Source organism: Xenopus laevis, chromosome 5L, assembly GCF_017654675.1.
Source record: "Xenopus laevis strain J_2021 chromosome 5L, Xenopus_laevis_v10.1, whole genome shotgun sequence".
In the NCBI taxonomy this organism is placed as follows: domain Eukaryota; kingdom Metazoa; phylum Chordata; class Amphibia; order Anura; family Pipidae; genus Xenopus; species Xenopus laevis.
The window spans coordinates 45,101,823-45,116,320 of NC_054379.1; the positions used below are offsets into that span (position 1 = coordinate 45,101,823).

Consider the following 14,498-nt stretch of genomic DNA (forward strand, 5'->3'; position numbering starts at 1 on the left):
ATCCCATAAAAATGGCTCTGAAAATGATTAATACATGGCTGCAGACAACACCAATTACTTGAAACTGAAAGGTGAGAGCCTAAAGCTCATTGGATGAGGTTGCCTGATTTGACCATCCTCATACTGAGCAAAAAGTGGTGTTATAAAATTGTTAGGGCCCCAGACAATTGATTGGATCATAATGCAAGCCTATGAGGGCCTGTCCAGAGAGCACCACATGAATTTTGTCTTCAACAAACAGTATTCTCTAACCAGCACAATAGATATCTGCCTGTCAGGAAGGTCCCATACATGGATTAACGAGCTACCCTCTGTCTGAAGGGTCCAAGCTGGCAGCTCATATTGGCCTGTTTATGGTTGGCTTTGGTTAGACTTACAATTTGGTGGAAAATATGACTTCAATGAAGGAACAAACGTGGCATACCATCACTGGGATTGTATAGTATGAATACAAGTCACATTTTGGTGGAAAAATGTGACTTGAATGAAGGAACAAACCTGGCATACCATCACTGGGATAGTATAGTATGAATACATTTCTGTGTATCCATATAAAATACTCACTTCTCTGCCTGTCTAACATGGTCACTGTCTTCTATATTGTGCTGAATAGATCACTTTTGTTGCCTTTCATTATGGATTTACTGTTTATCCACAATGAGACCAGTGAAAAGATTGCTGAAATAATAACCTGAAACTGATATTATGGAATTATCTTGCACTGTTAACAGTAGCTCAGTTTCACTTTCCATTAGGGCTATAGAGTTTTAATGGTACTTTTCTTTCTTTTTCAATTTTTTTTTTTCTTTGTGCACAGGATTATCTCAATTGCATTTCTGACCAATCAAGACTTTCCTTAGGGGCAGAAGAACGGTCAGCTCTCTTTGGAAATATACGCGATATTTACCTTTTCAATAGGTAAGTTGATATTTCATTTAAAACAAAAATGTGTGTAAATCAATCTCTTAGTTTAAAGATGAGGGAAGAAATGTATTCAACAAATAGGTCGCTAGTGCTCATTTCCCTACAGACTATATGCTACAGGTTTTATACTGTCGTTTAGTTGTAGGTTACATTATAAAGTCTACACCGTTTTCTTTTTTTTTATCACCTTTTCCAAAGTAACCACAGGTTGATACAAGTGAAATAAGTAATGCAGGCATATAGTAATAGTAGGACACTTCTGTGTATGAAGGCTGTTTTTCGAAGTAAAAGAAAACTAGGGTTCTACCATTTTTGTTGGTATATATGAACACAGAAAGGCACTGCATTATTGTTGTTGTCTATAGAAAATAGTATAAATCACTTAATCGTGTTAAAAATAAAGCTTAAGCCCACAAATACAGCAGTCTTCCAATCCAAAGGTTACTGCCCTCTGGACATGAGCTTAGAGCTTGGCTGATATTCTGTATTCCAAGGGCCCCACCCAGCTGCTGTCAATGAAAGTGAATAAATTAATGAGTAAATTTCAAGTATAATATAATTTATAGTATATTGTTTGTCATTCCCTCATTTGTACTCAAGCACAAATGCAATTTTGGCATTTTATGCCCCATTTAACTGTAAGAATGCTACAGAGAAAGTTGTAACAATCATGGGGTAGATTCACTGGTCCACTGAAAGATCAATTTTTAAGCCATTTCTTGGTTTTTGATTTGGAAACTGACATTTCATCATTCGGTAGGGGGAGGGGCACAAGTATGTCTTTGTATCTTTGTCCCGACCCACCCCTGCTCTTTTCTTGTCCTGGTCTTGTGCTTGGACTGAGCTTAGGGTAGGCTGCAGACAAATTTCCGTTGCAAAAATAAAAAAATATGTTTGTTACCATGGGTTGCTGAAATGTCACTGCATCATTAGGGAACTATACAGGGTACTTCGACACCCACCTGATTTTAGCCTTGGTATTGCTGTTCAGTTATTTTAATGTACAATAAATAGGCTACGCTACGGGTTGAAGTCAAATATACAATTTATCCACAGTTTGTATTTTTCTATCTATATGATACTGAGGCTGCCACTGTTTTCTGCCCTTGTAGTGAACTTCTTCAAGAACTGGAAAATTGTGATAATGATCCTGTTGCAATAGCTGAATGCTTTGTGTCAAAGGTAAGAGATTAATGCACTAGTAAATCCGTTGTCCACTAACCTTATCAGTTTTTACTTCTTTCTTGGAAAAAAAGGTATAGATTATTCAGCCTATCCTTCACTGATGGATACAACTGTTTTTTTTCCTCTGGGAAATTTACTAACTTACCACTAACTTATACTTATGCTATTGCCTCCCCTGCATGACCAGTAACATATAGAGTAGTATCTGCCACAGCAGAGTCTAGTCTGATGAAACAATATAGAATAATATAAGAATATAGTCTGCATACCTCTGGTTCAGGACTGCAATGTCATTTGTCATTTTATATGAGGTTATATGAATATGTACTGTATTCAGTTTTTGCCTGTACTTTCCAGAAAAGGGCTACTGAGTCTATTCACAGCAAGTTCAGCAATCATTGCATGAATTCACTTGACCTCACTGCTGATCTAGTAGGAGGGCTAGGGAGATTTGGGATCAGTAGCCAGTTTAGACCTCAGATGCGAAATTTATCTTAAAATTATTCTGTTGAAATGTGTTGCTATGTGGGTTAAACATGTTGAACATGAAACCCAGATTAAGGCTTCTGGCACTATTTATGATCTTTGGGACACTCCCTGTTGATTGGCGCAGAATGCAATCTCCCTCTCACCTGTGTACACTTTATTTAAGCAAAGATTTTGTTGAGTATATGCCAATAAGTGAGGCTGAAATGCAAGTTCTTTCATAATAACAGCAAATCCACAGGCATTACTTGCCATCTAAATTGTCTTTTTGATAGTGTGCACACAAACACAATCCAATGCTTCACCTTAGCAACACAATCCTTTCCCTATCTCTGCATTGTTAGTCTCTGAAAAGAAGGAAGCAGACGGGCTAGAATACTCAATATTATTGCTTAATGGGGAACTCCATCCATTTTTTTGACAATCTTAGACAGTCTTTCCAGTCTATAAGAATTACATATTTTCATTAGTTTGGAATGTAATGTCTCACTCTTGAAACAATGTAACAGAAACCAGCTATCCTCCAGCCAAGACTCCAGTTTCCACAACACTTGCATCCTGCTTTACAGGACTGTTAATTGAAGAGTACAGAGAACTGCTTTAAGCTGTAATTGCATTTATTAATAACTCCAAAATTACTGAAAATTCTCATTTATGAATAACAAAGTTGTTTATAGACAGAAGTTGGGATATCAGCACTCACCAAAGTCTAGTAATACAGATGCCTGGGTGCATTCTTCAAAAATCAAATATATAACTCAACGAATCCGCATAACTATTATAAAAAATGTACGTATACTTTCTTGGACACTAACAGGTGGGGGCACATTTAATTAGCTCGAGTGAAGGAATACAAGAAAAAATACTTTGAATTTCAAACGTTTTTTTGGCTACTTCGACCATCGAATTGGCTACTTCGACCTTCGACTACGAATCGAACGATTCGAACTAAAAATCGTTTGACTATTCGACCATTCGATAGTCAAAGTACTGTCTCTTTAAAAAAAACTTCGACCTCCTACTTCGCCATCTAAAACCTACCGAGCATCAATGTTCGCCTATGGGGAAGGTCCCCATAGGCTTTCTAGCAAATTTCTAAACAAAGGAATTTCGTTCGATCGATTAATCCATTTGAATCGAAGGGTTTAATCGTTTGATCGAACGAATAGCGGTAAATCTTTAAACTTAGATATTCTAAGTATTTAACTTCGACCCTAAGTAAATGTGTCCCTTAGTGTCCAATAAAGTATACGTACATTTTTACAGCTACATGCCGGTGCACTCAAAAATCCTCATGTTGTCACTGCCTTGGTGCTGGATAAATAAATAATGCAGAAATTCAAAAAAGAACCGCACTCACAGGACTTGATCCAAATGTAGAAAAAAATATAAGTTTATTTCAACGTTTCGGCTCGAAACTTAAGCTGTCATCAGGAAGTCAAGATTATTTATGCATGGCTGCTTATATTAATGATTGAAAGCACTTTGTACAGTACAAATCCCTGCATCTCCTAACTAACTATTGCTTCATTGAATATATCATGTCTATGAGATAATGTTGCTTGGCTAAACAAAGAGTAAGCTGATCTGCTAAGATCGACAATAGTCCATATGGGAAGTAGCCAACATTTTGTGCTGCTTTGGACTGAAACTTTTGGCAGGAGATGCCACCTATATGTAAATTTAGACTATCACTTACAGACAGGAAGTGATGGGGACTCATCTACTTCCTGCTTCCTGTGCAACCTAAAACAGTCGTGCTCTGTTTTACTCACAGATGCATCTGTTTAGATAATGTTCTGCTGGCATAATGTGATGTTGGAAAAGACAAACTATTGCAATCTTGGATTCATTATTTGAAATAGGAAGTAATTCAACACAGATCTGTGCTTACTCTCTCTCTCTCTCTCTCTCTCTCTCTCTCTCTCTCTCTCTTTCTCCCTCTATAGTTTTCATTTTGTTAATTTAGACTTAGACTTGTGCATAAAGATAACATTATTGTATCAACAAAAGGGTTAAGGGTCCAAAAAAGGCAAATAATATAACATTGCACAAATCTTGCTATCTTTATTGACACATTTATGGAATATAGTGCCAACTTTGACTCAGTCAGTTATCAATTTAAACACTTTACTCATACTTACCCCCAATATTTAATAAAACAACAAAGATTGCACACGTACATTAAACCACAGCATCCAATAATACATCTGCTTTTAAATAGGAGACCAGTAAATGTTACCTGCTACATGTCTTTGATTGGTTACTGCACCTCTACAAACTTAGTGTCTTTTGTTACTTAAGCCCTAAATTCCTGTACACTATATACTAACAAGAGGGCTAACAGATGCTCATGACATCAAACCCTGAACTAAGACTAGAGTGCAATCTTAATTCTGCTTTGACTTTAGGTTAAGACAACAACTGGGCATCAATCATAACAAGTCCTGGCAGTCTCATTCAGGAAAAATGTAGATAATTCTCTGGTTTTTCAAAGTGTCTTATAAACCCAAAGTCTTACCAAGCGTTCAGCTGCCAAACTGAAGACCCAGCAAGCTATGTTCTGTTAGGAGTGTCATGAAGAGTTTGGCTGAGATCCCTTTGCTATAGCAAAATCAGCCTTTAGGACTTCTACCCGTCATGTTTTATCTAAATGCAACTGTAATGCTGAAGTCATGTGGGTCCTTTCAAAAATAGTGGAAGAGAGAATAAACCTTAGAGATGAAAGCTGCTCAGGGGTGTCAGGAACTGCCATTATAGCTTTAATTGTAAAACTGATATACCATAATAGTGTGTTACACGCTTGTTTATGGACAAAGGACTATATCTTACATGCCACTGGAATTCTCTTGCTGCCTACATCTAGAATAGGTGTGGGGTGATCAAAAGGCATATACTTGATCTATTTGGTGATCTAGGTCAAATTGTATTATCTGTAGAGAGAAAAAACAGCATCTACTTGAATTTCCACACTAGCCACAGGATATGAGTCAGGGTTATGCCTGTCGCTATAATTGAATTGAGCAGTGGAGCCCCCTTCTCATACATTCTGTATTGCTTTGTGCTTTAGAGGTAGCAAGAGTAAACTGTAAGGGTCAGGGCGCACAAGCAGATTCGGGGAGATTAGTCGCCAGGCGACAAATCTCTTCTTTTTCAGGGTGACTAATCTCCCCAAACTGCCTTCCCACCGGCTAAAATGTTAATCGCCGGCGGGATGGCACTTGGTGCGATTCGTTTTACCGAGTCGTCCAAAGTTTCCTCATGAGGCAACTTTGTGTGACTTTGGAAAACGAATCTCGCCGAGTTCCATCCCTGGCAGTTTGGGGAGATTAGTCGCCCCCAAAGAAGAGGAGGTTTGTCGCTGGGTGACTAATCTCCCCGCATCTGCCTGTGTGCCCTGACCCTTAAGATCTAAAATTGAATCTGACCACAATTTGTATCAGTAATATGACTGTTTAATAACAAAATAAATTACTGTATGTAATTTGCATTCAAACACCCGACAGTGCCTAATTAAATAAGTCTTTGTTTTCTTATTAACCCTACAATAAACTAATATTGCCCTTTCTTCTCTATCTGTTTGATTTAACACAAATACCATTATCCTGTAATCTTACAAAAAGAGATCACGTCTTGAAAGATTGACAGGCTTATCATACTAATTATTAACTAAAGTTAAAACCACTTCAAAGCATTTACTTAATCTGTAAACTTTTATTATTATTTTAAACATCTATTACTGTTAACTCTTTAGTTGTTTCATTTCATCCTTTTTAAGGGGGTACTTTTGTTTCCATATTAAAAAAAAAAAAAAAAAAACAACAAAAAACAATTGTATCAAGGTGGTTGTCAGTTTGACCTTTTCCATGCTCTGAACTCAATGTCCTGGCATGTTTTGGAGGGGGAGTGGCAGCACATATATCTTACATAATGTGGAAGGGAAAGCTATGAAAGTATTTCTTTGAACCTCACCGGTTTGAAGATTGTACTCCTAGCAAACAGGGTAGGAACAGAGTAAAAAGCTAATGATACCAATGGGACAGATGAATGGATTGTTTTCAGTTTGGTCACACACTTATTTTTAAAGTTTTATTTTTCACCTTCTTATGTCTTTCTGAAGCAGCTCGTGGGGGGGGGGGAAGGTAACTGTGTTGACTCTGTAAACTGTTGTATATTGATGCATTAGTTCAGGAGTGCCCATGCTTTACTAATGTGGGGTCTACTTTTAGTGATGTTGTCCCATTATGGTCTACATCCATAATATCACTGTTAGCATTCTGTTCCATAAAAATATTACTTAAATATTATATTGATTTATAAAATAATTTATATTACTATATTTAACAAAACGGCTATTTCTTATGTAACCGTAACAGAATAAATATCTGAATAAAAAGAATAAAACTGGAGGGTGATGTAGACAAGCTGTTTGTTGACAGTGTCTTGAGATCTACTGATCACCAACTAAACTGGTCTACTGGTAGATCCCGATCTACCTTTTTGGACACCCCTGCTTTGGTTGGTACCTTTCGTTATCTTTGGCCTTGCTGAGCAGAATCTGTTATAAGTTATACAATAGTTGCTAATATTCCACAGATGTTGCTGAGAAATGTGTCAACTAATGTAAAAATTGTAACAATTCCACACATAGACCTACCAAGGCTTAAATCACCCAAAGTTTGTCTACTTGGTCTGACTGATGACTTCATTCCTCGGAATCATACACGGATTACAATAAGATCAGCCTTATTCTATGCCAAGAATCTAATTATTATGAAATGGAGTAATATGCCCCCCCCAATGTGGAGGAATGGTTGACACTGGTAAACAAAACCCTCCCACTGATCAAGTTAACATATGTTACCAGAGGCTCCCCTCAAAAGTTTGATAAAATTTGGACCTCCTGGCTGGACCCTAATCTGTCCCTTGCACTCCCTAGTGATTCTACATTACAAGGCACCTCCCTGGGTTGCTAGATGTATATACATCCCTAAGCTATGTGTCAGAAGTGAAGGAGGGTTCCTGCTAAAATGTGATTGACACCATCTCTCTATCTGGTATATTGAACTTCTGACTGCTAGAGTAAACTACGGATATTTTTTAAAGTGTACTTGCCCTTGATGTCCGGCTATTACTGACTGCTATGTTTGTACAGTATGTAAGCCAAGTTTGTTTGTCTATAAAAACCTTTTTAAAAAATATTGTAACAGTTCTGAATCTGCACCTAGTGTAGAGAGCACAATTGCACTAGTGACGTGGACCCCCTCCAGCACTGAAAATGTGAGAGTGTGGGGAAGGGGCGGCTGCACAAAAGCCTACTCAGGGCAACAGAAGGGTAATGATCACCCCTATACTGTGCATATGTAAGTGTACTAGTACAAGCAGTCCCTGGGTTACATTCCAGATATGGACTGTAGGTTTGTTCTTAAATTGAATTTGTATGTAATTTGAAGTATTTATTTTTACCTTTCTGTGCTCCGAAGTACACGACAAACACCAGAGGGGATGGGCGCAGGTGGTGTATTAAAGCTAAATGCTAATAAAGCCAAGCAAACCATAGTATGTTACTGTAATAGCCCCCCGTCTATAAGTGCGAGTTGTATGTAAGTTGAGGACTCCCTGTATTCTAAATTTGTAGGAATTCTTACATGATTAATTTGAACCTTGTCTGTGTGTGAAAGTAATAAGGAGTTTGAATTACTACAATGGTCTCAATATAGCTTTTCATAAATGTGTAGACACTATATGAATTGTGGTAATGTTTATTTTATTATTTATTCTAAAATCTATTTATTACAGAGTGAGGAATTCCATATATACACCCAGTACTGTACTAATTATCCAAGGTAAGATAATACACATTGTACTATTTTTTGGAATATTTCAGTTAGATTTTTTTTTTAAGCTGCGTGTAAACTCGAGTATTGTTTAGGCAGAATTTGGGTACAATGTTGTCTTATAGTATTAGGGTCTTTGTTCTGTTTTACAAGGCCATATAGACAGTTTTAAACTTGGCCTACATGCAGAAAATAATATGTGCCCTAATGTCAGGCACAAATCCCCCCCCCCTTGATTTTTTTTTTTTTTAAGTGTTGCAGCTTCTACTACTCAACAGTTGGAGGCCCATTTATCAACACTCTATTATTTTTGTTACTAAAGCAACTAAATTTAATTTTCTCAAAACCACGAATGCCAAGTAATTTATTAAGACAGCCAAAAAAGTCACACAATCTTTCTGTTATAGGGGCTGTTCACCTTTTAGTTGACTTTTAGTATGATGTTGAAAATATTCTGAAACAATTTGCAATAGGTTTTAATTTTTTATTGTTTGTGGTTTTTGAGTTATTTCGCTTTTTATTCAGAAGTTCTCCAGATTGCAATTTCAATGTTCTCTCTCTGTCACACACCCAGCCCTGCCACACTTATTGCTCCATGCCCTGAATTTGGCCTTACCTTACCTAACACGTATCCACTCTTTTGCCTCTACCCACACAATTACTGCAATTTACAATATACAGACATTCAAATTTGCCTTGTTCTATTCTGTGCTGCTGCTAGAGCCTAGATTCATGTATTCTTCCACCGAAATCCGATCCTTAAGAGGTGGTTTACTTTTAAGTTTTAATTTTTTTTACAGTTTTTGAATTATTTGCCTTTTTTCTTCTGACTATTTCCAGCTTTCAAATGAGGGTCATGATCCCATCTGAAAAACAAATGCTTTGTAAGGCTACAAATGTATTGTTATTGCTACTTTTTATTACTCATCTTTCTATTCATATTCCAGTCTCTTATTCCAATGAATGCATGGTTGCTACGGTAATTAAGGCTGTAACAACCAGATTGCTGAAATTGCAAATGGGGAGCTGCTGAATAAAATAACTCAAAAACCACAAACAATAAAAAAATGAAAATCAATTGCAAACTGTCTAAAAATATGACCTCATAGTAAAAGCTATCTCAAAGGTGAACAACCCCTTTGAATTATGTTTTGTCTTTTTAAAAGTATTTTTCAATTGCCTAAACAATGAAACTCCTTCCTACTGTAAATCAACTCTGATCTCAAAATACACTTTCTTTGCTTCTAGTCTTCACTTCCATGTCTTCTCATGACCTCATTTCATCCTGGACAACTTTGCTTTTCAGATCATATGTTCTGACATGCAGAAGTTTCATTGTGTAAACTTTTTTTTTAAATGAATTAATCAATTATTCTTAGTTTTCTTTTATACTGTAAAGCACTGCTTAACTTGTTGGTATTATATCAGTAAATAATGATGATAACAATGATGATTGGTGAGCCTCAGTATCCGTTAAGAGACCATACCAGAATTCGGATTTTACTATAAATATTCCTGTAAAGCCACACAATTAAATGTAGTATTCTGTATTTGCAGATCTGTTGCTATATTGACAGAGTGTATGAGAAACAAGATATTGGCCAAATTCTTTCGAGAACGACAGGAAGTCCTACAGCATTCTCTTCCCTTAGGATCTTACCTCTTGAAGCCTGTCCAGAGAATTCTTAAGTACCACTTGCTGTTGCATGTAAGTATTATTTACATAGAAGATGTTGGCAAGTGTTATGCTATGATTTGTTGGCCAGAATTAAAATCATGCAGTGGAAGACATGACAGATTGGCACTGGGATAAATTAATAAGGAGGATGCTGCAGTTAAAATGCCAGTCTTGACTACGAACGCCTATAGATTTCATTTTAAGGTTCTATGACCTCAGGCAAGTAAACACTTAATTTGTGCTAGTCTAAACATTGGGTGCTCAATACGTAATATCTAAGCAGTGGCTTCATAGAATACTGCCATCTAGCTTTTTCTACACATAGAACACACATTATATCAATGTAGTTTCACTCTATAAAGGCAATGGATTCACAAAAATGGTAAAAGGCAGGCTTTCTGGATGCAAAGAACTATAACTCTCTGAATTTTTAAACAGGAAGCATTTGATGGAATCTAAGCAAATATATTGTAATTTTTTAGGACTATTTAATTGCCCACGGTGTCCCTGGAGTTTATATTATCCATACAGTATACTGTATGCCATATAAATTGTACTCAATATTTTTTGGGAAGTGTAGGCTCTTATAAACAAACGCTGTTTTCACAAAATTAAGAAACTGTCAAAATTGATATTTATATTTATTTGTTAAGCCTTACGTGCCCACTTATATCAGCTCAGCACTTCACATATTCCTTGATGTGTTTGCAAGGCTACTTGACCTCCGTGCTCAGTTAATGACACCAATATGTTTAGACTGTATTGAAGAAACATGCCTAAAAGTAGATATTGGGCAAAAACTTGAAAGCTACATTTTTCCTTATTGTTCCCCATACAGCTAAAGTGTTCTTTCCAATAGTAACAAAATATGGCTGCCGGAGAAGCAATCCTAGTAGAAAGTAAGGTAGGCTAAAAGCCAGTGCGGAGGTCAGCAAAGGACAGGCTGAAATACCTTGCTCTTAAGAAGAGCCAAAGTAGATTTACTTGCATCTCTGTAATAGGATTTTGTTTTGTAGCCGGATAATCTACATTTGCCTGTCAGATCTATACTAAGTGATGGTGAATATTCACTAGTATGACATAATATCACCTGACCTTGTGGATACTGACCAGTTTTTTCTATGGCGTTATGTAATCTGTGTGTATTTAGAGACTGTTATGTGATAAATATGAACAAAATACTCTATGTATGCTGCTGGAATGGGCAATAGCAGTGATTCTGCTTACATGTGTTTTGTACTTGCTGTCACAAACAAGGGAAAGTTGTGCTCACCACTAATTTTTAAAAACATAAGGGAGGGGTGCAATGGGGCTGTGACCACAAAATTCACATAGACAAATACAAGAGTCCTCTGCACTCAACCCATTATCAATCTATTGAGGCACTTGGAAACATTTTGTGCCTTAAGCTACTAAAAATGCCTTACCCTATAAAAAAAAAGCAGGGATTGTTTGTCCATATATTGCAATATATTTAAACTGGCCAACTACGTCAAAGTCATCCCCGGTGTGGCCAGTGCCTACACTCAACTTGCATCTGATTCAATACGAATTCTATTACTTCATTATATTTAATAAAGGGACTAAGTTTTACCAGCAACTTGCTGCTTTCAAAGTAAAACTCCCAAATTTGCTTGCCCTTTTATTGGCCACCAGTGGAATCACCTGGCTATAACTTTTAATTCCTTATATTTCTATTCAGGCCCTCTCCTATTCATATTCTAGTCTCTTATTCAAATCAAAGCATGGTTGCTAAGGTTATTTAGATCATTGCAATCAGATATAGTATAAGGAAAATTACATTAATTTTATTCACGTTTATGAACATCATTGAACAATGCCATATTGACATGATGAGCTGTGTGAGAATCGCATCAAAATAACTTTTCCATGTGCATGTCAGGTATACAAATGAAGAAATAGCTGTACATATGAGCGATGGTCGAACTGTTTTAATTTGACTAAAGTTAGATTTCAGTTTGTTCCAATCCTTCTGACACTCTCATTTTTACTACATGCAGTCACTTTATATGACCTGACCTGACATAGATGCTACATTGCACAAGTGCAGTTTCTAATAGCAACCAATCGGTAGTTAGTTTACTGCTGGTTCCAGAATTAAAGACCTGTTTGGCTTCTGACTGACAACTACACTTGTGTAAATAAGCATTTGTGTTCTTAAATGAGCCAAAACTATTTTGTGCAGCTGATTTATTATCGTCATTCTTCAGTAAATTTGCCCCAGCGTATTTTTTAGTCTTGATCTGACTAATTCAGCATACAATTGCTTAAGCCTGTGGTTTATGTAAAGACATGTCTTTCTTACTTTTCTGAATTGGAGGGTTTTGACATCGCTACTCGGTTAGAATCAGATTTAGGGGGGTTATTTAACAAAATCCGATTTTTTTTTTTTTTTTTTTTTTTTTTTTTTTTTTTTTACAATAAAAAATTCTGACCAAACTAGAATCCACAATGTGACCTTATTTATTATTTTAAAAAAGCATGATTTAATTGGATCGGGGATAAAATTGAGCGAAAACCCGAACATGCGTTTTGGTTTTTTTGGAGTTTTTTCTGAATTATACAATTTTTTTTCATGAAAAAGCCAGAATTATTTGGATTCCCATTCCATTGCAGACCACAGAAATGTCCAAATAGGATAGGGAACTCTCCCATTGACATATATACAACCTCTGCAGGTTGGAGGTGCAGAATTTTCTGATTCAGACTTTTTGCAGCATCGGACTTTAATAAATCCTGAAAAATTCTAGGTTTTTTTCCCCACTAAAAATTTCAGATTTTATAGTAAAATTTTTTTTTTTCATTCTGACTTTTCATTTTAAAATTTCTCCAGGAAATCTCCAATCATTTGGATAAGGACACTGAAGGCTACGATGTTGTGCTTGATGCCATAGACACAATGCAAAGGGTAGCATGGCATATCAATGATATGAAAAGGAAACATGAACATGACATTCGGCTCCAGGTGGGTATCTGTTCAACTTGTCAGGCCGTGTGACCGTTTACAAAAATATTTAACCAGCGTTGGACTGGGCCGGCCGGGAAAAAAACCCGGTGGGCCCCACCAGCCCAGACCCACACCACACAGTCTGACCTCCTCCCCCTCCACTTCTGACCTCTACCCACCCACTTGCCCCTCCTGCTCCACCCACTTGCCCCATCTGCTCCGCCTGCTGATAAGTGTGAAGTAGGTACGTGCTGCGAGAGGGGGCGGAAGAGGGCAGAGGGATGTTAGCTGGGGAGAAAGGTTTGATATGACTGGGAAAGGGGGGCCCTTACGTGGGCCCTGACCCCCCCAGTCTGACCCTGTATTTGACCCAGCACCCTCAAAACTAACGAAATCCAAATCATAGTGCGGCTGACTGATATTATACTGTATGTGTGTGTGTGTGTAAATAGAAGTATTTGCCTTTCATCAAAACTATTGGCTGAAAGCAAGTGTATTTGGATGGCAAGCCACAGTAATAGTTTTATCTATCTTAAGGAGAAAAGGAAGCAAGATGTCCAGGAACAATGGGTTCCTAATTATCTTGAAAATGTCTGTCCTTGGTTGGTAGGCTCTAGTTGAATGCAGAAAGAAGTAGTAATTCTTTGGTAATTTCACTGTCTCTCTCTGTTCACTGATTCTGCTTTGATGCCCATTCATTAGTAATTATACAAGCTTGGCCTAGAATGACCTAGGGATTAGCAGAATCTCTTTGCACACACAGGAAAATAGGGGTCATATTGATGTTTGAAACACTACTTTAAGGAGGAGGATGCCCAACTGTATTGGCACATATATTATGACAGATTTTATTTGCTTGGGTCTAGTTTATAGATGCATAATGTTTCCAAAATGTTGCGCATACACTATATACTTTCATTCGTTTCTTTAAAGTAAATCGGGGGGAATGTAATAAAAGTCGGCAACGGAAAACTATTCACAATGCAAAAAGTTGTGCCTTTGTGCGAACAAATTTTGCTCTGTGCGAATTTAATATAGCTTTTGCGAAGACCGTAAATGTAATAAAACTTCTTACTGAAAAAGTCATTAGGTTTGCTCCAAAAGATCACGACAACTTCAAGCACTTCTTAAGAGTGCGCAATTAAAATTTGCAATGCACAATTAAAATTCGCAATGCAATAACATATATATATATATATATATATATATATATATATATATATATATATATATATATATATATATATATATATATATATATAAATATATATATATATATATATATATATATATATATAAACAAGGGAAAGTTGTGCTCACCACTATTTTTTAAAACCATTAGGCGGGGGTGCAATGAGGCTGTGACCACAAAATACATATAGTCAAATACAAGAGTCCTCTGCACTCAACCCATTATCAA

The 14,498-nt window shown here is 36.7% G+C and overlaps 1 protein-coding gene across 3 annotated transcripts in view; it reads left to right on the forward strand.

The window, feature by feature from the left end:
- The window catches only part of plekhg1.L (pleckstrin homology and RhoGEF domain containing G1 L homeolog), a 141,648-nt gene that overhangs the window by 111,815 nt on the left and 15,335 nt on the right, over nt 1–14,498 (forward strand). For all 3 annotated transcript variants that reach the window (XM_018262980.2, XM_018262982.2, XM_018262981.2), the window contains 5 exons: nt 818–918; nt 2,037–2,106; nt 8,395–8,441; nt 9,990–10,140; nt 12,965–13,096. In XM_018262980.2, the coding sequence (XP_018118469.1) occupies nt 818–918; nt 2,037–2,106; nt 8,395–8,441; nt 9,990–10,140; nt 12,965–13,096 (501 nt within the window). The remainder of the gene's footprint in view (nt 1–817; nt 919–2,036; nt 2,107–8,394; nt 8,442–9,989; nt 10,141–12,964; nt 13,097–14,498) is intronic.